This window comes from Melanostigma gelatinosum, assembly GCF_949748355.1.
Source record: "Melanostigma gelatinosum genome assembly, chromosome: 7".
In the NCBI taxonomy this organism is placed as follows: domain Eukaryota; kingdom Metazoa; phylum Chordata; class Actinopteri; order Perciformes; family Zoarcidae; genus Melanostigma; species Melanostigma gelatinosum.
The window spans coordinates 12447991-12472105 of record NC_136640.1 but is presented as its reverse complement, the minus strand read 5'-3'; the positions used below and the strand labels follow the sequence as shown (position 1 = coordinate 12472105).

At 43.6% G+C, this 24115-nt stretch overlaps 2 protein-coding genes across 2 annotated transcripts in view; one reads left to right on the top strand and one right to left on the bottom strand.

Annotated features, from left to right (window-relative positions):
• Positions 1–1507: 1507 nt before the first annotated feature.
• shox2 (shox homeobox 2) lies at positions 1508–7633 on the bottom strand (the record flags this gene model as incomplete). The annotated part of the gene is made up of 5 exons (XM_079271262.1): positions 1508–1765; positions 2626–2714; positions 3041–3098; positions 5388–5596; positions 7378–7633. 5 exons carry the CDS (start codon positions 7631–7633, stop codon positions 1508–1510), a joined length of 870 nt encoding a protein of 289 aa, XP_079127388.1.
• A 2633-nt stretch (positions 7634–10266) lies between these two features.
• rsrc1 (arginine/serine-rich coiled-coil 1) overlaps positions 10267–24115 on the top strand; it is a 106041-nt gene continuing 92192 nt past the window's right edge. Inside the window, exons 1-3 of the mRNA XM_079271373.1 lie at positions 10267–10327; positions 10837–11037; positions 13742–13861. Coding sequence (XP_079127499.1) covers positions 10853–11037; positions 13742–13861 — 305 coding nt within the window. The 5' untranslated portion in view covers positions 10267–10327; positions 10837–10852. The remainder of the gene's footprint in view (positions 10328–10836; positions 11038–13741; positions 13862–24115) is intronic.

Genomic DNA, 24115 nt, shown 5'->3' with positions numbered 1-24115 from the left:
GGAAATTGCCAGTCCTCCTCTCCAAACGCTCCATAACCAAATTATGAATAATGCATCGGTTTGGCATCGGAGCAGCAACAGACAGCCATGTCCTGACAAAACGGGCCTGTCACAACTGTGACGTTATCAAACGACCTATAGCTACAGGCATGAATTATTAAAAATATATTGCCCTCAAAGGTTTACCGTTAGCAATAATAATAACAATAATAATAATTTGGCCAAAGGCCAATTAAGAATGTAAAAAACAATGTCAACTCATTAAAGAAACTTTAGTTAATTTATTATAGGAACGAAAAACATTTTTGTTTAGGTGGATTCACGTTTCACATGTGATGGAAAAAGTAAAACAATTTCATGAGTATTCTCTTTTTTTTCTTTTCTTTTTAAGAAACCCGTGCCTCAGGTAAGTTCACTTTCACTGTTATAAAAACATCAAAATTACATACAGAAAGCACATGATTTTTTAATACACGGAAATAAAGTAAAATACAAAATGAACAAATTCCTCACAAGGCATAAAGCCACTAAATAATAAAAATAATGCATGTTTCTTGTGTATAAACATATTTTACACGTGCCCGTACCGGTTCATATACAGTTCTCGTGTTACTGTCATTTATGTGTTCACTGTGTTAGGATGACACATGTACCCCCTATGGACACTATAGATCGGGTTATCCTGACCAAAAAAGTTCAGCATAGCCTATGACACATATATTATAATCTCACATTTCTGGTGCGTCGCCTATAGGTCCACCTTTACCAGAGGAGGTCCAAACAAGGTCAAATACAGGCCAAACATTCAAGTGAGAGTTTCCCTTCCTTAGGGAGGGGAGGAAGAGAGGGAGAAGGGGGGGGGGGGTGGCTCACATCACGTCATCCGTGAAGGCAAACTCATGCAAACACTGCTTGGGCATTTTGAATTTTGGACAAGAAACAGAAGAGGGAAAAAACACTTCAAATATTTTTCTTCTTCTCTGTTTTGTCAAAGAATTCCCGCTCTGTCCTTTTACAGAGAAAGTGTTTTATAACGAGGCCAGCCTCTATATGGGTTCAAAATGAAACAATAATAATATAATGTCAAATGAGAACAACTGCAGAATGGTTCGCCTTGTTTGACAAAGTATCGACCGTCCCAGCTGCATCGTCCTCCTCCTCAGGGTGTCCCGCCCTCCTCAGCCACGTGGCTGCAGAGAAGGACCCTGCGCCTTGGTGTCCATCCCATCCGCCACTTTATTGGGCGTCCAAAAATCACATCTGTGTTATACGTCACAGTCTCTTTTTTTGTTCATTGTCTTTTCTTTGTCTCATAAATAACCTATATTTTTTGTATAGTTATACTCGTCCTTCATTTGTAAAAGAAAACATAAATATCGTCCTTGGATAATTTTTTCTCACTTTGTTCATTTTCTTCACTTTGAAAGCGTTCGTGTTCAGCGTCTCTCAGTCGCGCGGACGCGGCCGGTAGCGCGCGGGCGCCTCGTGTCCCCCAGTCCACCTGGCGTCACAGTCCCAGCGCGGCCGTGTGCTTTTTGGCCTTCAGTCTCAGGTCGGCGATGCTGGAGTTCTTGCTGGTGTTCTTGGCGGCTGCGGCTGCGGCCACGACGGAGGCAGCGGAGGCGGACTCGGCCGCGAGCGTCGCCAGGGGAAGTCCGAACGGCGGCGCGGGGAACATCATGTAGGGCGCGTGAGCCGCCAGGTGAGAGTGCAGGTGGTGCTGCGCGTGGGCCACGGCGCTATCCAGCTGTAGTTGCGCCTGCACCTGAAAGGAGAAGGGCGGCATGTTGCAATGACTATCCTATGGGACGGGACGCACAGGTGGGGGAGAGAAGGGAGGGAGAACATGCGTTAACTTTGGGTTGTGTGAAAGGGTCATTTCACGATCACTGTTACATGTGGTTCAACTTGTTGGCTGCTGTATCTGAGCAGCCAGAATGACCAATGTGTGTCATCATTCAACTGGACCTCAGGGTTCAATCCCCGAGGTTTTCTGACGTGTCATTGAGCAATATCCCTGGATGGCATGAAGTTATGTTATTGACTACTGCAGCTCTTGTGAATCAAAGGTCAAATTTGAGTTTTGTATTTGGACATCAATAGCATGAAATCTAATCTCAAGGCATTGCCTTTGGGAATACTTGGGCCTTTGCCTACAAGATAATAAACACAGACAATATCAGTGGTGCTCAAAGTGAGGACTGGACTTCACTCAAATGGAATGCAATATACATTGTGTTCATATTTATTTTTGTTCTATTCTGCCCAGACTCTTACGACAACCATCAAAAAAACAAACCATGACATGAAGCTATATACTTCTGTGTGAGGTATAGTAAAACATTGAGAAACTCCTGGCCTCTGAAGTACTAATATGTTTACTTGCTCCAGTAAACCAGGCCTATAAATGAGCCATAAAACAATAGAGGGAATTTTCCAATTAGGTTGTACAGGCTGCGCTGTGTTGGCTCAGTGTTTTTCTTTGCCGGTGTGGTAATAAGAGTTTAGTTACCCCCTACATTGGAACTGGAGTCTCATAGCATAGCACTTGGGCAGAGCCTGTGCCAAGACAGCAGTCCGGGGATTGGTCTGATTTTAAGACTAGACGCTTTCAAAGTAACTTGCCTGTTGGAATGGCATCCGTAAAGCCCCCACGTTGACATATGGTGCAACACGACAAGCTTCAAACTGATTCGCTGCTCCAATCAGGACTCCTGCAAAAGCACAGATGATAGCCTAATTGTGAGGATAACATTTTTTTAAAAACCACAAAGAAGTAAACTGTACTGAATAACGAGCAGTAAGCAGAAAACTTCAATGACGTACCAAGATAAACAGGCAATAAAGAAATCACGGTGCGTTTGATGGCTTAATTAACTGAAAATGAAACCACGTCCCAAATAGTAACCGTGCGTAAAGATTAAAAGATGCTGCATGCATTCGAGCGTGCTGTTGCCTTGAAATAGAATATAATAGAAAATACTAGAATGGAAATATAGTTTTATTGTTTTATGTGGGAGCATGCAGGATAAAAGCGTACCTTTATGTAACTGGTTCTCCTGCTTTCTGCATTTGGCTCTTCTATTCTGGAACCAAACCTGCAGGGAGAGAAATTAATTAGAGACCCACTGATTGGCAGCTGCTTGTGAGGCCATGTGTAATTCCTCTCAAAGTGACAACAACCGCAGAAAAACAATATCCCTACGGAGCACTGAAATAGTAATGGCACTGCTTAACCCCAGATTTGAATTATTACATTTAGTCTACAACAAGGGAGAGTGGAGTGGGGGGGGGGGGGGGGGTTGGAGTAGAGAGGGAACGAAAATAGAAAGTAAATCCACGATAAGAAGGGACATTAAAACCGAATAGGAGAATAGAAACACGCTTGTTTGGAAATGTGCAGGACCACTGGACTATAATAAATAACCTTGTCAGCGTTGGTTTCATCTTTCTATAGATTAGTGTCCCCGAAGAGTTGAATGGACTCTCGCATATCGAATAGCAGCAATGCTATTACGGTTTTGGACATCAGAGCGAGGCGATCTGAGAGCATCTCTCCCCCTTTCTCTCTTTATATCTCCCTCTCATTAAATGACCGCTGAAATTAATTACCCTTATCTGCGGAAAATCCATGTCAGAGAAACGCTTAAATGCCTCGCAGTTTTGTCTAATCACCGGCATAACACACACTTGCACACGCACACACACACTTGCACACACACCCACACACACACAAACAACAACAACAACAAAACGCTTCAAAGACGCAGCTCACTTTTCCTTTTCCTTCTGTTGAAATCGACAAGCGTCAATTTCAGAGAAACGCCTTGGAACACAGATTAAACGATTTATTTCGATGATAATCTGCTTTGAATCTCCCAGACAAAGCTCGCGCTAAATTAGCCCACACAATACAGCATGTCAACCTGCGATCTGCCTTACATTAGCTCCATGTGCACGCAAGCACGATTGAAATATCATATTGATTTGTCTGTCAACATGGCTTCATTTATTGACCACATGTATGTCAATCGGAAGTCCTTTTGTGCACGCTTCAGCTATAATTTATCGCGATGATAAAAGCAAATGCTCTGCTGTTGTTGATTGAGATATGTTTAAAAAAAATCAAAATACATGTTTAGCCTGTGAATGCAACTGGTAAAACGATATAATACTCTCACGGAGAGAAAGAGGGGAGCGCTGCTCTTGATTTGGGTTGAAAATAATACATAATTTATGCAAATCCCCGAGCTGTGCGCCTTGTTGGGGATACAATACGCCTTATTGGTGAGATTCCAGTTCAGGCCGGGAGAGCCCTGCATGCGAGAAGCTGGCTTTAACTTTTTTTTTTTTTTTTGGCTGAGGGGGGGTTGAAGGGTGAGTTTGGGGATGGGGGTTTTTTGGGCTGGTTTTATGATTTCTTCTTTTTGCTACGACCGCCGTATTCAATTTGGGGATAAATGCTCAGTCCTCCCCTGAGCCGCAGCTACGGGATAAAAGAGTCTGGAATAAGATGTTATGGAGTTTTTGATCAATCAGATGAGAGGAGATGTCTATATGTTCATTGTCCCCCTGCTCCCGTTCCACAAGGCATGTCTGAGCCCCCCCCCCCCCCTCTCACTGACTGACTGAAGCCTTACTGGGTTTCTGCGCAGATGGTCTGTCCCCATGAAAAACGACAGCATCTCTGACAAAACGGGGCCTTGGTAACATACACCCAGAAAACTGACGGCAAATATTTGTTTCGGTGGATTAGGACATAAAGATTAAATCGACTCTCGTGATACAAACAAAGGCATAATTGAGATAATCAACACAAATTAAATAATCAAAACAAGCTGAGGGAAAAATAAAATCTGATCATAAAATGATGACAAAATGACATTTTGATGGTGAACTCTGAGATCTTGTTCAATTTATTAAAAACTACAAACACCCATGGGGGGTCCTTTGAACTGGTTTGTTGAATCCAGGCCTACCGTATAAGTGTATGTCTGTGGACGTTTAGGCTATATTTAAACCTCCATAAAACAAAAATATTATCAGACTACTATTATATCCAGTTTATCACAACAAAAATGAGATATTATTAAAATCCTTCCTGGAAAAATAGAGAACATGGGAAAACCATTGCATTTCTAATTCTTTGTTCTTTTATTATCATCATTAGTAATATTATTAGTATTAGTATTAGTATTCGTCTGTTATACTTAAGCACGTGGGTCTCTTTCTTGTCCATTGTTTTTAGCCAATATCATTATTCATTTTTAATTATTTTTCTTCTTTTTGATAATTTACTTAAATTGAATGCCCCTCTGCGACTCTTTGTCCAAACAAATACGTATGAATGCTGCCTCAATATTATTCGAACAGTTGACTTGTCCTACCTGTACTCGGGCCTCCGACAGTCCCAGTCGCTGGCTCAGCTCCTCGCGCATGAACGCGTCCGGGTAGTGGGTCTCGTCGAAGAGCCGCTCCAGCTCGTTGAGCTGCTCTAATGTGAAGTTAGTCCGACTTCTCCTCTGTTTGATTTTAGTCTGTGCCTCGTCCTCTAAAGGCTTCGAGTCCTCTTTCCTCTCCTTCACGTCCGTGTTGCCTGAGACGAGAGAGAGAGAGAGAGAGAGAGAGAGCGAGAGAGACATCAACATCACGAGGCTGAACCGTGTGACCTCCGGTCTGTGGTCATCATTGGCCTTCATCCTCACATATTTATGAAATATATTCATTTGTCTTTGCTCATGGAAACATGACAGGAAAGACACATTTAAACAAAATGAAATGAGCCAAACTAACGGATGTGCTACTCCACCGAAGAATAAAGGCAGAGCTGGAATAACGTGCACTACATACATGATTATCTTCACCAATTGAAATAAAACCTCGATGATAAGGAAGAAAGAAAGACATGCCCTCCCAGCCCTCAAATATCACAGAGCTATCAGACCTCGGATGTTTTGTAGAGCTACATAAAGCTCTTTAATTATTAACTGCTTATAAATATGCAACGCTGTGCCCACTGTTGGATGTCTGATACATGCTTGTCGCAGTTCCGCTTTTAACCACGCTGCCCATGACGAACAGATGTCTTCTTTTTTTACAAGCCACCCAACTCTAAGATATCTTGTCCTGTGTGTTGTCATATTTTGTCCGGGTTTCATAAAACACAGTGAGCAGCTGCTTCAATTTATATTAAAATTAAAAAAAAATGTAAACATAAATCAACACAATTGGAACTGGTCGGCACGGAAGCATTAAACACAAAAGCAGTATTTTGTATTTAATTAAATATTTACCGTTTAGAGTATGATTGTATGCTGTCTTTAATCACATTTTATTGGCTATTTTGTCGTCATGCAATTAGGAAAAAAACACTGAATTATTAGATACAAACACGAAAAACAATTCGTCCACCTTAAGTCTATTAGATGGGTTTTTTCTTTGTTGTTTTTTTAAATATGAGATCATCAGGGTTTTATTAAAGCCATCCATTTGAGCTGCTTTCACACCTGAAATCAGACGTCTATGTGCACTGTGTGACGACAGAAATGACAGGACTTGATTGCCACCTTTCATGTGCAGTGATGTCTGTGTGTCAGGTCTTTGATGCGCCTTCTTCTAGTTGAAACATGAATATAATATATATATATATATATATATATATATATATATATATATATATATATATATATATATATATAAAGCTCTCGGAGGTAACTGACAATCAATGACGCTTATGTAATGAACTAATATAACGTGCATTGGTGAAACGCTTCTAATCTTTTAAAGCAGGCTAAACTGCAGCGTTTTTTTAAGGCAAATCAAGGATCAGAATGCCCCCATGATACTTTCATAAACGTGTGACATCAAAAATGCATGAGATTGGACTTGAGTCCTTTCATATTATAATAGAATGGTTATTAGGAGGCCTTGTTGTATATCATAGGTCTGGAGTAGAGCCTTTTCAAATCAATACAAACTTTTTTTGAATCTGCACAGCAAGACATTACCAAGCTGCAATCACCTGATAAATATAGGAGTTGTTATGAGCCATACTGCTTGTTATATGTCTATAAGGAGGGTGATTTTGACGAACATGACGAAACATATTAAGATACTTTGAGAACGCACCGGTGAATGATTCCCCTTACAGATCTAGATCATCCTGCAACTTACATCGACCATTGGGATCAAATCTGCAGTAGCCTCTGCTTGGATCATAAACTAAAACGAAGATGTTTTTAGCAGCATTTCGCCAATAAAAAAAAAACGTGGTTATGATCCGTATCTGTTCGATGAGCCAAAACACTCGTCTACAAGTCCGCTACCGCGGTCGAGAAAGACTGCAGCCTACAGTAGCGCACAACATTGCAGTCCTACCGTCAATGAGTTTGGGGCTCCCGGCATCCCTGATTCTTTCCGGGCCGAGCATGTCCGTGTCCCTGCCCGGTGAGAGCGCTCCGTTCCGGGTGACGGCTGCAGCCTCCTCTCGGCTCCCGGGCTCCGCGGTTAAAGACTCCCTGTTTCCTGCTCGCGTCGACCCGGTCTCCAACACCTCCCTGTAGGTTATCACTTCCTTCTTCTCCTTCACTTTCTGATCGAAAGACTTAGACACGAAAGCGGTGAGCTCTTCCATCACTACCTTCTCTCCTCTTAAAAAAAAAAAAAAATCACCACACACACTCACTCACTCTCTGACACACACACACACACACACACACACACTCTCTCCCTTTGCTCCACGACAGCTTAAGACATCAATGGTGTAGCTCGTTTTAAAGTCGACCCCCTTGAAAACGATAGCCTATGCGAGATGATGCTGCCAACTCTGGAAGAAAATGTAAAAAATATAAAGAATAGCTATATCTTCTCAGCCAATTCCTCCCTCCTTTGGTAGCGGAGTTGGGAACCTGCTGGTGATCCTCTATTGAAGTCACAGTATTTATACTTTGCGGCGCCTTGCCCCCTTGATCCGTGCAAATTACCTCCCCTCAGGATGCCGGGATGAGCCCCCCTTCCCCTTCACTGATATGGGAGAGCGAGAGAGAGGAGAGTGGAGTTAAACAAAAAAAAAAACATTAGCAGCACCGCTACTATTGGCCATTAATCCGAGATTGACAAGAAGGACTAATTAATTTAATTAAGCGCTCATTCGCTGCTATTGTCCTGAGTTAGTTTTTAAACACCCGGGAGATGGTCATGGATCTCTCTCTCTCTCTCTCTCTCTCTCTCCCTCTCTCTCTCCCTCTCTCTCTCTCCCTCTCTCTCTCTCCCCCTCTCTCTCTGCAGGGGTGTGGCTTAAAAATCTGAAAATGACAAGATAGGGAGAGAGGGAAGCACATGGGTGAGGAGTCCTTCCTCAGTATATCTCTGTGATCTGGGGGGGAAATAAGGATGACACGGAGAGGAAAGGGAGTAAACAAAAAATAGAAAGAAAAAAGCGGACCGGCTTGGATGCCAAGAGGAGCAGCAACGACTTAATACATGGAGCTAGGACGCTCAAGTGATCATATGGCTAAAGAAAACCCAGTAGCACAGTTTGCTTTAGGCCTGATACATTTATTAGGATTTCAACGTGTTTATATGAAACCACGTTTTCGCTTTTGATTTAAAACAAATGTTGCTGCAAAAATAAAATAAAATAGAAATACAAGTTTAAAATAATGTGAGAAAGTTTTCATATTATTAAATATTTGTAGTAGTTTGAAGACTAATAGCAACCATAAACACAGTATTATTATTATTATTAATATTATTATTATCTTGTAATAATGCTAATGCGCACGCTCGCCAGTAGTCTATTCAAATGTTTAAGCCTGCCATGAAAGTTTGGGACCCTGTGAGACAAATCATTTAATGTGTCACGCTATTTGCAGCGTTGCTTTATGTTTTTAATCAGCAATTATGTATTTTAAATTGTCGTCATTAGTGAGAGTATATCGCTTAATATTCATTCTCAGTGGACTTTTTAAGCCATTAGGATGCTAAATAGCAGCTAAACGTTTAATTATAATGCCTCTCGCGATGCGTTGCCACTGGGCTCACTAATTAACGTTTTCAACTCGCCTTTTCCCGCTGAAATGATTGCCTATATTTGCAAAAAATAAATAAACAATGGTTGACTTGCGGTGAAAGTAACGCCACAGACAGAGCAATTAAGTGAGAAGAGGAGGAAGCATATGGGGCAGGCAAGATACAGCGGGATTTTGGAAACGTTGGGCTGAATTTGATACATAAACGTGTTTATTGATGATCAATAGTTCCATTTCTGAACTGTAGCTCCAATAATTTCCCTAATTAAATATTAACGATGTTTCAGCTAACCGTAGGCATTAATTACTATTATTTCTGCTGCATCTAAAAGCAGAATGGATTCCTAATCGCACTGAAAAGCAGCCATAGTGGAAACCCCATTGACTTGTTTCTATCAGCCATATGCATATTATTGATTCATTCACTCATTGATGCTGCCAGTGAAACAGTGGTCGTTTCACCTTCAGTCCCGATATGTGTTTTTGAATTTCGTTGAATTTCACGAAGTAATTAATTATTCTACTCCGTTGCAAATTGGCAGGATGCGCTGTCTGGCCTTTCAGCTCTCTGTTTATATGCTAGGGTAAAATATTATTATCTGAGAGGATGACCTCATGTAAATTATCATTGACCGACCTACAACTCGCACATGCATTTGCTTGTGTTGTAATTTATCAGATCAAAAATATAAACTAACCCAAACTGTTGATACACACAAATAGACATTATAGCAATATTCATTTGGGATATTTCCAATTGACTGGAGACTTAAATAGAAAAAATGGCAGACACAATTTAACGAATAAGTGCAGAGGAAATGTTGCTCAATTAATTAACCTCATCTATGAATGTAAGTGTCGAAAGTAGCCATGCTGGAATAAGCCAACATCCAAAAATGTTCAAATAGCCTGCATCAGTCATGCAATAATGGAAATATAGCCTATACTTCTCGCTGAATCAAGATGCACCCTTAAACATTTCAACAAAATATATTCAAGCTGCATTTGTTAATGTGGACTTATATTAATGTTCATTTAAAACTGCTTCAAACTATAACTGAGTTAAAAATACTGCATTATATAAGGCTCATTTGAGGCTGAAGATATAATTGAGAGGAACAAATGAACGCGTAATTCAAAGCCATGATGAGACCAGATGAGAGCAGAGCAGCTCACGCGATCTATTGCTCTGTGTTTGATTCCTTTTTCCTGGACTCGATCGATGCTTTCCGGTTCGACGAGTTTGGGCTCCTGAGCAGTGCGTGGCTGAGTTGTGGGAGCTTCACAACGATTTAAAGGTGAGGAGCGGGATTTTTTTTCCATTTCAAGGCAACTTCTTGTTTGCGTTGCTCCACTGTTGCCTTTTCACGTAACGTTTGCTGACTGCAGTGCACGGTTACTGTAAGGCGGCCAGAGGGCTCCAGTCAAAACAAGAACTAGCGTACAGCCAAACGTTTGTGGAGTTAGCACAGTTAGCCTGCTAGTTAGCCTCCACAGACAAGTGGCATTTAAATATATATTTTATATTTGCGGCACATTCGTTGTTCATAGTGTTGTTGGAGCTGTAACGGTGACTTATGTTGCATAACTGTTACCGTCCTCCATCTAGTCGATATGCTCAGGTACATGTTGTAATAGTTAGCTACACAGCCAGATCCATTACTACACCCCTGGTTAAAGTAGCTACATTGATCAAACATTTGGTATAATTGTGGATACTGTAGGTTTAGTATTGGATCAAAGTGTTGCTAAAAGATGCCAGAGAGCTCATCAGTAACACCACTGTTGTGTGTGTGTGCCGTGCCAGCTGAAAGTCAGCCAGCATGGGTCGGCGCTCTTCTGATAGTGAGGATGACAGTCGGAGCAGGAAGAAGAAAAAACAGCGTCGCCGGTCGTCCTCCTCTTCCTCTTCGTCTTCATCCACCAACAGCAAGGTGGTCACCAGCCGGAGTCGGAGGACCAGTCGCCGGAGCCGTTCTCGCTCCAGAGACAAGGACAAAGACAGGAGGTGAGAGTGCGCAGGCCTGCTGAAGTGTCCTTGAGCAAGACAGGTTCTCATCTTCAGGGCTGCTTTGGTGCTGATGCTGCAAGTTCCCCAGCAGCCCAACCCCTGACTTCGATGGCTCATCTCCTCTGTGTGTGCACAAGTGAATCAAAGGTTGAAAACTTAGTTTGTTGGCTTATTATATGACATGCGGCTTGCTTTCATTTTACAGCTCATTAGAGGCTAAAATGTAAAGACTAACCCTCGTACTTTGTAGCCACAGTTTGAGTCTTGAGTCTGATGTATAAGCGAAAACCCAGTTCTAGGTGAGTTCTCTCCATTTTTGTAGCGTTTATCATTTTTAAAGCGCATTATGAGACGAGTGCAGATCTAATAGCTTTACAGTCGATAACATTCTGGCCTTGTGTGGAATTGGCATGTTGTCAGATGGCTAAAAGATGGGTGTTGTTTTGCTATAGCTTCAAAAACAGACTTGTGAATCCGAAGAGTAAACCCATGTAGGTAAAGGCGGACAGTTGTTTTCCAGCCTTCAATGTGGTCTACGTTGGAATGCTGTCCGGTATTAATATTAGTTTGGTTCTTTGCTCAGGATAATTGAAGATGGAATTGTTAGTGTCAATAATGATTCAGCTGAAAAGCTGGACATGCAGTGACGGACGCTGTACTGTTTACAGTTAGTGCCTGTTAAGGACTTTGCTAAGAAAACCCTGATATGAAAAGTAACAGTCAAATCTTGAGCCTACACGGTTTTGGTTGGTCATATTATTCCACAAAAAGAAACATGCATGATCGCTATTATAACAAGTGAAACCAGCGCTTTTACTTTTGTGTTTTAGCTAAATGTAATTTTAGAGATGAAACAAAGCTGTAAGTTAGATATGGCTGTTTTTAAATTGCTCATTTTTTGTGTCTCCGAAATGAACAATCTGAGTTTCTACTCGTGTTTCAAAAATGCCCCACTTATGTTGTCGAGCAGTCTCAGTGGAAGGAGGAGGTTCAGTGATAATCAGACATCTTTACAAGTGGCTCATGGCTGGACCTGGCCTCCTCCATCTATCCACAGCTGCCACTGGCTGTGTGTGGCTGCTCAGACAAGGCCAGTTGATGGTAATTATTTATGAGGCTTGGTCAAGGTCCATTACTGCTGATTGGAAGTCATTGCCCGTCTGTACGGGATGGGGCCTGGTGGGCAGTGCAAACCCCGGGACCACAGTCCCTCATCTATTAGCCATACAGTTCGATCAATTAGCTAAGACATTGTGTGTGTGTGTGTGTGCGTTTGCATGAAACTAGTTCATCAAATAGGCTCACATGAAAGACTACACACATCCTGTGGCATTTTCAACCTACATACATACAAACAGTGTAAAGAGACCTAACATGTGGTAAAAACCAAAGAGTGCTTATGCTCTAGGTTGGTGACATCATGACCACATAATGAATGTGTATGCGTAAAGAAGTGTGTCCGTGTGTGTGCGCGGTGTGTGTGTGAGATGCAACAATCGTGAAATCCAACAATCCAAGGTAGGTGTTGTATTCATGTGAAAGGACTCCGTGTTAACCAGCGCTTCCTACTCCCATGTGTTTGAGCCATTATGTTTTTATTACGTTACATTTGCTTCAGAGAAAATATGTGAGTTAACGCCGCCGTCCAAAAAAAACCCCCCCTCAGCTCACCACTGTGTGTTTCTTCTGTGTAATGTGTGAAGTGGTGGTAGTGGAAGTTGTTCCATAAGGCCCCGCTCATGGGATCCAGCCTTTGGAATACTAATGGGTCTTTTACTGAGCTGCTCTAAGTGGTACAACTCTGGTTTGATAGTTTAGCCTCTGTGTTATTTGAATTGCTTTGCTTTTACATCTCTTCTCTTCTATCTTGCAGAGCTCCCATAGCACAGTGTATGTGTTTTGTTTTTTTGTCTGTGCGCTAAAAGATTTGGGTATATTTCAGCTGTGGTGAAAGAAAAGAAGAGGTTTTAAATAATGAATATTGCTCAAACTGTTTGCGCAGTAGAAGAGGGGGGGGGGGGTGTCTCTGCATTTACATTCACCCCCATGAATGCCTCCTGCTACATGATATCAATAGGCACGCGGTGCGAGTGGTGTTTGTAAAATAGACGCTGCACACGCTGCTGTAGCCACATTAAAGAGCAGGAGAGCACCAAAGGGCCCCTGCGGAGGAACTGCAGGGCCGTAGCCGAGCGTGTTCACTAATGCAAAGTGGCCGTCGGCGCTGCTCGTAGCGGGTAGGGTTGTCTGGGACACTCGGACACATTTGCTGTTGAAATGAACAGCAAAACAAATTAGGAATACAGCCTTCACGTACGCAGGAGAGGGAATGATTTCAGATGATGGTGAATGAACAACATAATGAACAACATAAGTGGTTCTTGTCATGGCTGGGTGGAGCCTAAGGGGGAAGTGAGGAGGGAGCTGATGTTAGAAGTGTTTGAGTTTGGTTTATCGATAGTAACCTGTGAAACACTACAAAGTGAAGCTGAATGATCATGATTAGTAATAACAAATGTATATTCTGGAGCGATTCTGGGAACCACATTTTCTTCACGAACCACACCGAGCATTCAAAACAAATTCACATACTTCCAAAATCCCAAAGTGATTAATAGTCCTCAAGCTTGCCGTCTTGAGTTATGTTTTGTTTAAAGGGTCCTGCCAATAACATAATTGAATGTGTATGTTTGTGCTCCAGGAGAAGGAGACGTTCCAGCAGCAGCTCGTCCCACAGTTCCTCTCGCAGGAGGAGTCGCAGCGCAGAGAGAGACAAGGGGAGGAGCCACCGCTCACACAGGTCACGCAGCCGAGACCGGAGGTAACACCTGAACACGCACACGCACACAATCTTAATCTTAAAGAGTTAAACAAATCAAAATGGGAGATAAAAATAAGCTGAAATGCAATATGTTTAATCTGCACTGAAGCAAAGTATATGTTATGTGAAGAGAAGGAGTGATGAGCAATTGCTACATCATTTAGTAATGACAAAAGAAAATCCTCTTGAAGCTCTTTGGGTGTTTGTAGTACAGATCAGTAGAATGCCTTTGCAGATGTTTCTTTTTAAACGTCCCCCACCCCCCCCGCCCTTAGCAAGTTTACCTCAGTGTTAACAAACACATAGTTTCCTATTTATGTCTTGTGTCATCAGATAGAGCCACATGGAAACTTGCGTCTTATGTCTGGATTAGTGCGTTGCGTGCGCGTCGTGTCTCAGTTTGTCCCGACTGTCTATCTGCTTTGTGAGTCACAATGAAAAACACTCGCAGAAGCAGCAGGTCAAATTGCAAAACCAGTTCAATCCCTCGCACGTCTCTTCTGGCAGCAGCTCTCTTTTCACTCATCAATGCTATTAAAACATCATTACCCATACACACCCTGTTAAATTATGATTATTATTGGTGGATTCCTTCTTCTTTTTTGTTAGCAAGGGACTAACTTATTCATGCAAGACTAATGTGTACACACCTGCACCACACTTCACACACACACACACAGTCATAGTGAGTGTTGTATCCCTTTCAGAAACATAGAGGCAACGTCTCTGTGTGTGGTGGTCCATGTCATTAGCATAGCTAATCTGGTGCTAATGAACCAGTAAACTGTGCTGTTTTTAAATCCCTCGCACACACAGATACACACACACACATTGTCGCGCACACATAAAAACATGCACAGACGCACAATTGAAGACAGGTCGTCATAATATATGCGCGAGCGGGGCCCTTTGTTTACTTGTGTGTGGCTGTGGGGGAGAGCAGAGATCATTTTAATCACAAAGGAAAAAGAGTTTTAATATCTTCATTACAGAGGTGTCGGGATGAATGGATGATCCAACACAGTTGTTTTGACATAAGAGTGGTCGATGGTGCCGTATAAAGACACTTGCACTCTCCACCCTAATGGTCGCCGGACATTCTGTGGCAAGCGGCAAATTTAATTTTTTTTGCACTCTTGAGCTGAAACCGTTTTTGGACTTTTTCCAAACAGATTTCACACATTTTTCTCCCTTTTCTCAGCAGCAGTCACTCACAGCGGCACCGGTGATTAAAACATCAGTCGAAATAATGCCATTACTGGTGTGGTGTGAGATGAAGGGTGGAGGGGATTTGGGAGATTTAGAACTACAGTCGATGACATCGCTGTTTACAAACGCTGCGCTGTGATTAGGAGGGCTGCGTTGTGTAATCGGCTTAGCGGTGAGCGAGGAGCAGGTGGGTTGGGCTCGTTGCTGGTGGGAGTGTGCGTGGTTGGGGTGTTACGAGGTGGAGGCGGTGTTGGAGGTGGGGATGTGCAAAAAAATGATGGCATTGATGATGAATTTATGCGTTTGTGTGTGTGATGGCAGCTGCAAAACTTTGTCGGCGGCGGCCACATGTGTGCTCCTTTTAGAACAATCCAGTTCAAATTTGATTGTGTAATGTAACAAAAGGGGACTAGAGTTGACGTGGTTAGTTGGCTAATTGCTTTGTCAATGGGCAACAAAAAAAGAAATCGGTTTTGATTATCGATTAATTGTTTGAGTCATTTATTTAAACCGAGACAGACAAATTTTCTTTGTAGTTCCAGCTTCTTAAATGTGAGCATTTGCTTCTATTCTTTGTGTTGTTTGAGAGTAAACTGATTATCATTTGTAATAAACTGATATTTGAAGAGCCAGCTTTCAGCTCTGGGAAAGGAATCTTTTTCACTATTTTCTGGCATTTTATAGAACAAATGAATAATCTGTTTATCAAGAAAATAACCGTCAGATGAATTGACAACAAAGATAATTGTTCGTTGATGCCCTAAATGGGACTAATTAAGACCATGTGAATATTAAGTATTTGAAGTATTTTCTGCAGTACTATAGTAGTATTACAGCCCTTGGTTGTGGGATACTGCACATTCTGCATCCATTGTGTGGAATGAGAGCAGGTTGGTGTGCACAGGTGCCCTGACTGCCATTAGTCAGGTGTGTATGTGTGTGTGTTGGGATGAGGCTGGCTGAGAGGCTGGCTGATGGATCAGAGGAGCATTGGGTGGACAGACCTCATGATTGATACGTAGATGGGATATGAGGTGCTGCCTGCCACCCCCAGCCACGCCAACCTGGCGCCCCCTTCAGAATATGAACGAGAGAAGCGAGAAGAGGCCCGAGTGCGCGCCGACTCGAGAGACGAGAAGTTGGAGGAGAATGGAAAAGTGTGGCGAGAATAGGCTGAGTTAGTGCCGTGGAGGGAGAGGACCGAGAGATCCGGAAGGAGGAAAAATGAAGAGGAGCGAGACAAAAGCGAGCAGCGGCAGAGAGAACAGATCCTCCGAGAGAGGGATATTATTCAGAAGAAATGAGAATAATAACGTCAGCATCGGAATATTGCAGGGGAGAAGATTAGGACCATAGTGGGGTAGTCGTGGGTTGAAGGGATGGGGGTATTATTACCTTCTTTTCCATCTCTCATGTATAAATAAAGAGATACATGAAATAAGAATAATGCTCCATCATGTGTTTACCATCTACCGTTGCTTCCTCCTTCTTCCCCTCTCGTTCTCCTTCTGTTTTTTTCTTCCTGTCCTCAATCAGAGAAGGGCCAGGTCCCCCAGAGGCAGTCAATCTTGCCCCGAAATGTAAAACAGACAAGAGGAGCAGATTACCTATTTGCCATTAATGTTTATTCTCTTTGATGTGAGCAGGCATATCAGGCTGTGTGTGTGTGTGTGTGTGTGTGTGCCTGCCAGCCAGTGCGCGCACCAGCATGTGTGAGGTTGATTGAGTGTATGCATGTATGTGCAGATTTGCGTGAATGCATGTTCATGGTGTAGGTAGGTGGGGGTGTGTGTGTGTGTGGGGGGGGGGGGGGCAGAGTGGAGCATGGCGGCAGCAGCATACTGTGATTCTGATGTCGTACCCGGTCCAACAAAGACGACGCGGCGTCTCTCATCACAGCCGGATCACAGGCTCGTCTTTAGGTGGGCTCGGCGGAGCGTCCACAGCAGGGGTTAAATGTGTGTGGGCTCAGTCAGTCATCCTGTCAGTCCTCCATTGACTTTAACGGTTCGCTTTCGATGACATGGAGGAATGGCAGGTGCGACAAATCCGCCGCGCGGCCCATCAAAGAGAAGCCGTGTCATTCGCAGAAGGGTATTCACGTGTGTGTGTGTGTGTGTGTGTGTGTGTGTACGCACTCGCATAGGTGAGAGCATACACTGCAGGAATGCTTGCATTTACCTCATTAATATTTCAGGTGTTTGTTGAGTTAGCAGGGCAGAGTGCTAGCGTCAGGGTTTAGCCCCCGCTACCACCGGAGCGGCTTCATTACTGGGGCTGCTGTCATGACCGTGAGGAGAGTGAGACCTCTAATCATGTCTCTCCCCCTAAAAGGAGATGGATATCGGGCTAGGTTAGCAGACCAGAGTCAGGGTTATTTCAGCAAACCCTGGAGCCCCAGAGGTCGGGATGAGTTCGAACTGGTGCTTGGTTAAAGCAAGTGGAAAGGACTGAGGGCGGGACATGAGTTGGGCCTCGACAGACAGACAGGTGCCGCATCGTAACAGTTAAAAGTGGCTCTGTATGGCTATTTCAAGTCCGAGCTGAAATTGCGACGTAAAGGTTATCGTGGTGTAAAAAGCAAAAGTTACCATTAGTTGTTGCGGCATCTGAACCGTCTGAAAACATACGTTTCTTGTAGTTTTACACAAGAAGTTATTGCGGTGTTTCAGTACAACAGAAGTTGAAAGGACAACGTTATGAATAAGCCCCAAAGGTTTACCTGCTAGAGGGGAGCAGGCACCAGATCTGCTCTCCTGCATTCAGGCTGACATGAAGCATGGATGTAATGATGATAATAACAATGAGACGCTTCAGTATTCCCCTTAGGCACATTCTGATGTCTTTATTTTATTTATTTATTTATTTTTTACACAGAAGTCAGAGGTCAGGGTTGACTAAAGACCGGCACCCAGAGCTAGCTATTATCATTGCCTTGGACTTCTGCTTATGAGACAGTCAACCGCTCGGCCAGCCTGTCATGTCTTGCTGTCGCTAGAACGAGGTAATCTAGACGGTTTAGCTCCATAGCTCTGCTTTCTGCACTGGAGATCACAGGACTCCGTGTGTGTGTGTGTGTGTGTGTGGGTTGAGCGATGGCCCGGTATTTATTTCACACAGCAATTTTCCCCTGTATGAGATGAGGTGTCGTACATCTGCTAGATAGCTTTTCCTGCCTTGCACCGACACGGAGCGCGTGCAAGGTCATCCAGGCCTTGGGAACAGGGAGGGTTGAGGAGGAGAAGGGGAATGGTCGGGGGGGGGAGGGGGGGGCAGTTGAGTGCATTAGACAAAGCTGGGGTGAGGAAAGTCTGGGACTTTATTTTTGGGGTGAGCAGTGTGGCCTCCCAGCTTTTCATTGCACCTGGAGCAGCAATTGCCCCGTCAGGTGACTGGGTGGAAATTGCTCTGCACAATTGAGTCCAGCCTGTATTTATTCACTCAGTTTAGACTGCGTGTGATGTAGCAGGTGGTTTTGGGTGGAGCTGGCCTTCATGAGGAGAGCAGCCCTGAGTGCGTTTTGAGGACATGAGGACAAGTGAAATCTCATTTTCCTCGACAAGCCGCTGAGATCTTGCCATTGTGAGAGAACCATAAGGCACCAATGACGGTGCTGATGGAATGACGGCAGTACCTCACTCACTGTTGTCACTGTTTTGAAGTGGTCTCAGGTTAGTCTGGACTACACATACCATGCTGGAGTTTAAGAGTTTCATCCATCTGTCTGTTATCCAACGGACTCTCAACAACTGCGTCTTCTCTACTCCATAAAAATCAACATGCTTCCAGTTGTGAGATCTGAACGGCGTTTGTTGTTTTGTATCTCTCTCTCTCTCCCCCTGTGTTGTCTTTTTATTTTTATTTATCCGCTGTAAAGGCCAGTCAAGCGCTGCTCGACTTTGTTGTCAGAAACCTTTATTTACCAAAGGGAGGAATAAGTGACTGACACAGACAGCCTCTTTCATCCGCGCCTCGCCGCAAGCAGTGTTCCCCTCTAACGCCAGAGGAACCCCCCCCCCCCCTCCCTCCCTCACCCCTCACTTCTGCCAAGCCGTTCTCCTCCCCTCCCTCACCCCCACCCGTCCATCCTGCAGGCTCACAACACACTAGCCTACTCCCCTGGGCAGCAACCTAGCTGGAGAGTCGGCACCGTGTAGCACGCACACACAATTCAACTCACAAGAGGCATCACACCGGTCCTCTCGCATCGACCATCAAAATGAGGGAGTTAGGCCGATGGTCCCAAACAAAGACGAGTTTAACATCAAAAAAGTTCTCCCTCCATCTGTTTAACAAACCGTGTAGACACATGGATCCTGTTATGCTACAGCCTCGACTGGAAAGGTAGCTGCTGTTAGACATTGTATGATGGAGGAATCTCTCGGGCATCAGCTGGCTAAAGCGCACTGATTTGTGTCATTTGTGAACATTCCCACGACGTCATTATTGTCATTAATATGATTGTAAAGAAAAGTAATTCTGTATTTCTCATAACTCAAATTTTGGTGATGTAGGGAAAACATCGTTGCTATACTTCCAATTTCGAATGATGCATCCAAACAGCTTTTTCTGCAGACGTCACAGGCGTGTGAAGTCTCGGAGGAAGTAACTGGTCAAATTGCATTGAGCTCTTAATCACGATCAAGAAGCAGAGACTCTGAATGGAGTCTAATGAAAGGTAACAGCTTTATTTTCTGCCTACATGTGTCTTTACTTTCTCTCGTTTACGTTCGAGTGTTTAGGTGGGAAGATAAAACCTGTTTTCTGTCAGAAGGTCCTGAAACTGTCGTTAAAGAGGCAAAAATAAATAAATATTTTTCGTTAGTTTTTTGCTCTTCATAACGTGCTTTATCAGCTGGTCCACTCAGCGATATACTGGTGCCAAGGATGCAACAATTTGCTCATTTAATTCAACCTTTTCCCCCCTAAGTATTGCAATGAAACACAATTCTTATTGAGACAACGAGCATGATTCAGTGTTTCCAAATTAACTCTTATAAAAGTTAATTCTCATCACAGTATAAATTCTTCACATTTATATTTTGGAATGTAGGGTTGACAGGGTTGTTTGAAGTTTTCAGCTCTAATCATGGAGACCGCTGGATAATTTCCCTTTTTTAAAAGCTGTTTGAATAAAAGCAAATCTTTATGATTAATAGTATCACAGAGAGCAGACGAGTCACTTTATGTGTGTGTGTGTGTGTGTGTGTGTGTACGTGTACGAAAGACAAAATGTAGTTTTGTTTGATGACTGAACCCAGTAGAAGTACAACACTCCCACAGTTATTTCTTCGGTAGAGACCCACTTGCAATGTTTTGCAAATAAAATCTCGCGAATGCCAAAGACTAATCCATGCAATCAGCCCTCATTGTGTTCACTTCATGACAGTAAAGAGCCTCATCCGTCTGGCCAGACCAAGAGAAAGACGGAAACGCTTTTAGCTCTGGCATAGGAAAATGAACACCAAATGTATCTCTCTCTCTTTCCTTCCTGCTTTTTCTCTGTCTCTCTCTCCTATTTAAGCTTCTTGAAGTTCTTCCAAATTGGGTTTTAAATGCCAATTAGGAGGTTGAATGTAGTAAAATAAAAGGAAATGCAGGCAGGATGGCCTCACCTTCTGGCTGGTTAGGCTTCAGAGAGAGCCGAGCCGGACCTTTGGCTCCCAGCGAGGCTTTGAGAGAAATATCCTGCCTAATGAACACATTAATTAGAACCATAACTATTTATAAGATGATAATTAGAAACGAAGGGAGGTAAACTGGGCTTTTCCTGCAATTAATGGAGGATTAATTACGGGAGCTAATGAAGTGGATTTTTGAAACGCGTGGAGGTGAAGTACAGAGATGTGCAGCCCGCTTTGTGATCACTGGCATAATTATTTTCTCCAGCGCCAAAGCGTTTGAGGCCCCGGTCCTCGCCGGCTCAGGCCCGGCTAATAAGCATCATTGCATCGTTATATATGCACTTAAAAAGACTTGCCACTGAAATGGCTGTCTAATTATTTCTAATTGGCAGGCCCTGTGTGTTGTCATTGAGCTGTTTGGAGCCACAGCGGAGCCCCGGGTCTAATAACACTCTGGGCGGAGAAGCAGGGGGAGAGAGACAATGATACATAGACAGAGAGAGAGCATAAAGGGGGGGGGGGGCTCTACCAGTTGCCACGCGCCCAGCAGGACAGTGAGTCCTAGAATGTCGCCCGGTACGCTCGGAGGTCACATTGCCAAGCAGCCGATTAGCAAAGTTTTATTGTATCTGTGCTTGTTTTTCCCCTTTTTAATTAAGTGCTTCTGCTCTTAATTTATGTGCAGATAAACGCCACCGTCTGTCCACTGTTCTTCTTTTCACTCTTAAACATGCTACACACACACGCACACACACACACACACACGGAGGGAGGGCGGTATGTTTATATGCTGTGTGATTCAGTGGCCAGGTTTGAGCCGGTCCGTAGAGACGCATGCTAAGAGATCATGCATAGACGAACCTCAGTCAGGAGTGTTTACCTTGTACTGTACTTACGCTCTGGCTCAAACCATATGGACACCATCGTTCTCTGGGAGTCACAGGAAGGCGTGTGTGCACTTGCATAGTTGGTCTTCTTTACAATATGCTTACACATCGTATATTCTGACCAATACGCAGCGTTGAATTGGGTTTATCGGTAAATACGTGCATCTTTCCAATAGATGTACATTTCTTTATTATTTGAGGCATTGATCTCCATTCAGGCTGTGGTCACAGTCGCATTTTTTCGAGAGTGTTTGCTTTACGAAAGTGTTTGAATGGTGGCCTCGGATTACGTGTGTGAGCACCACACGTAACTCGTACTAAGCAGAGCCATGTGCGTTGTCCTGCCAAAAAGCACTCCTTCATTCCGCCTCCTCCCTCCCCGGACAACTTGGGAGCAAATTGCCAGCTAATGGAACCACTGCCTGCACTTGTCAGTTCACTTTGGACAAGCAAAGGAACCGCACAAACACACACACACACACACACACACACACACACACACACACACACACACACAACCATGTGGTTTCACTCACACTTTTAGTAATTTATTTGTGGAAAAAGAAGAGAAAAATGAGAGAGAATGGCAGAGAAATGAAACAAGGATCATGTGCGCCTTGACTGAAACCTTGACAATCTTTTTGAAAGTAATGAAACACTTTCTCAGCATGCGCATGAGTTTTTCAATTTGAAATTTGTCTTCCTTTTTTTTGTTCTGTCTATCCATTCGCGTTTTGGCAGAGTCGAGGATATGAGGATGAAGTGGAGATAGATGGATCGCCCAAAGGATACGTGGCCAACTGTCGTATGATTGGCTGAACAAAGAGCAGACTTCTGTGACTGGTTGAACAGAGAACCCGACGTCGCAATTGTTTTGGCTCGAAATCAAAAGCAGGAAAAATGTAATTATTTCAAATGCAGTCAACAGTTTTGTTAGAGTGGAAGTTTGCCAGATTTCTCAGTAAACTCTGTTGGATATTGACACTCAGAAAAAAAAGTGGGATAACAAAAACGCGCACCCGCGTCGCTCATGCGCTAATGCACATGTGTGATGAATGACATTCATGCCGTCACTGTGACACGTGTGGCATCATTTTGGATCCAGCTTACAGCAACAGTGCATGGCAAGTCCAATCACGAGCAGGAACCTTCTGCAGAGATGAGAGGAAATGTGATGTTTTTAAAAGCTGTTTGCAGCTTCCAATATATTGCGATCCCCTTAACATGTAACCTGTCAATGCAGAGCTTTTCTGTGACTTTTCTCCAAGAGAATTGGCCACAAAAACTCTGTCTCCATGTTTATTGTGTTGTTATGCTTCGCAAAAATCACCCACTGTGATCGGTAAAAGAAGGTAAAATCTAACTCTGTGCATGGGACGCGTGGACCACGAGAAGCGACAGATGCAGCGGAGGGGAAAGGTCTTTTTTCCCCCCTCTGAGGGTGAAGTGTTTCTCTTTCTATTCATTTCTTGATCTCTCTTTCCACGTTCGTCTCTCTCTCTCTCTCTCTCACACCGCCTGGTTCAATTTTGACAGCAGTTCTTTAAAAAGAAAAAAAAAAGATGTTTTAGAAAGTTCTTTATGAGACAAGCCTCTGTTCTTTCAGAAGACAACTTTATGTTATTCCACTGAAGAGGGGGAAACGAATAGTTTTTTACAGGGCGCTATACCGGTTGTGTCTTGGGTGTTTAATTAAGTGTAGTTTCCCTTTAGTAGTGGAATGTGTGTCTGCTTTTTGTCTGCCCGTTCCTCGGTGCCTTTTACAGTCCACCCACATGGTTTGTCTCAGCGTTTATGATTTTTCTTATGCCGGAGTTGTGAGGTTCCTAAATCACTTAAGCACACGGGGCCGAGCGGGCCACATTTAAACAATAAAAGGCTGTTATGCTAAGGGCCCTCAGATCTCCCACCACTTCATAAATACATGCGTATAAAAGGCAGAAAAATACATCTTCCCTGACCAGAGAGAGGGAGCGCGAGCGTCTGAGAACACACCTGCTAATTGGAGCCAGCTTGATGCGAAGCACGGCTGTCTGCGCCGTCCTCTCCAGAAGTCCCAGTCTTTTTCATTCTCCCCCTTTTTTTGTTCCTCCGTTTGTTCTTAAATCCCCAACTTTTATTACCTTATTTTTATTCTTTATCTCATTGTTACTTCTCCCTCCATACCTCCTGTTGTCCTTCGCCTATTGTATCCCCATGTCTAGTCTGCACTCCTCCTCCTCCTACAGTCCTTCAACTTTTTTTTTTCTTCTTATTTGTTTCCCTCCCTGCTTTCCACCCTCGTACAGATGGAGGCAATGACAAGCAAAACAACTCTCTCCTAACTCTGCGTAGCTAATTGATCCGGGCCGTGATGGATTGGAAGGAGGGGGAAAAAGTAGGGTTTCAGCTGCGTGAGTGGCTGTGAGCGAGTTGGCAGTTTAGCACCTAGTCCAAGTGGGACCTTCACTTGACCCCCCCCCCCCCGGCTCCAGCTGCTAATGGGTGTCATGTCGAGCCTCGGCTGCGCGCCGGTCAAAGGTCGCTGGTGCACA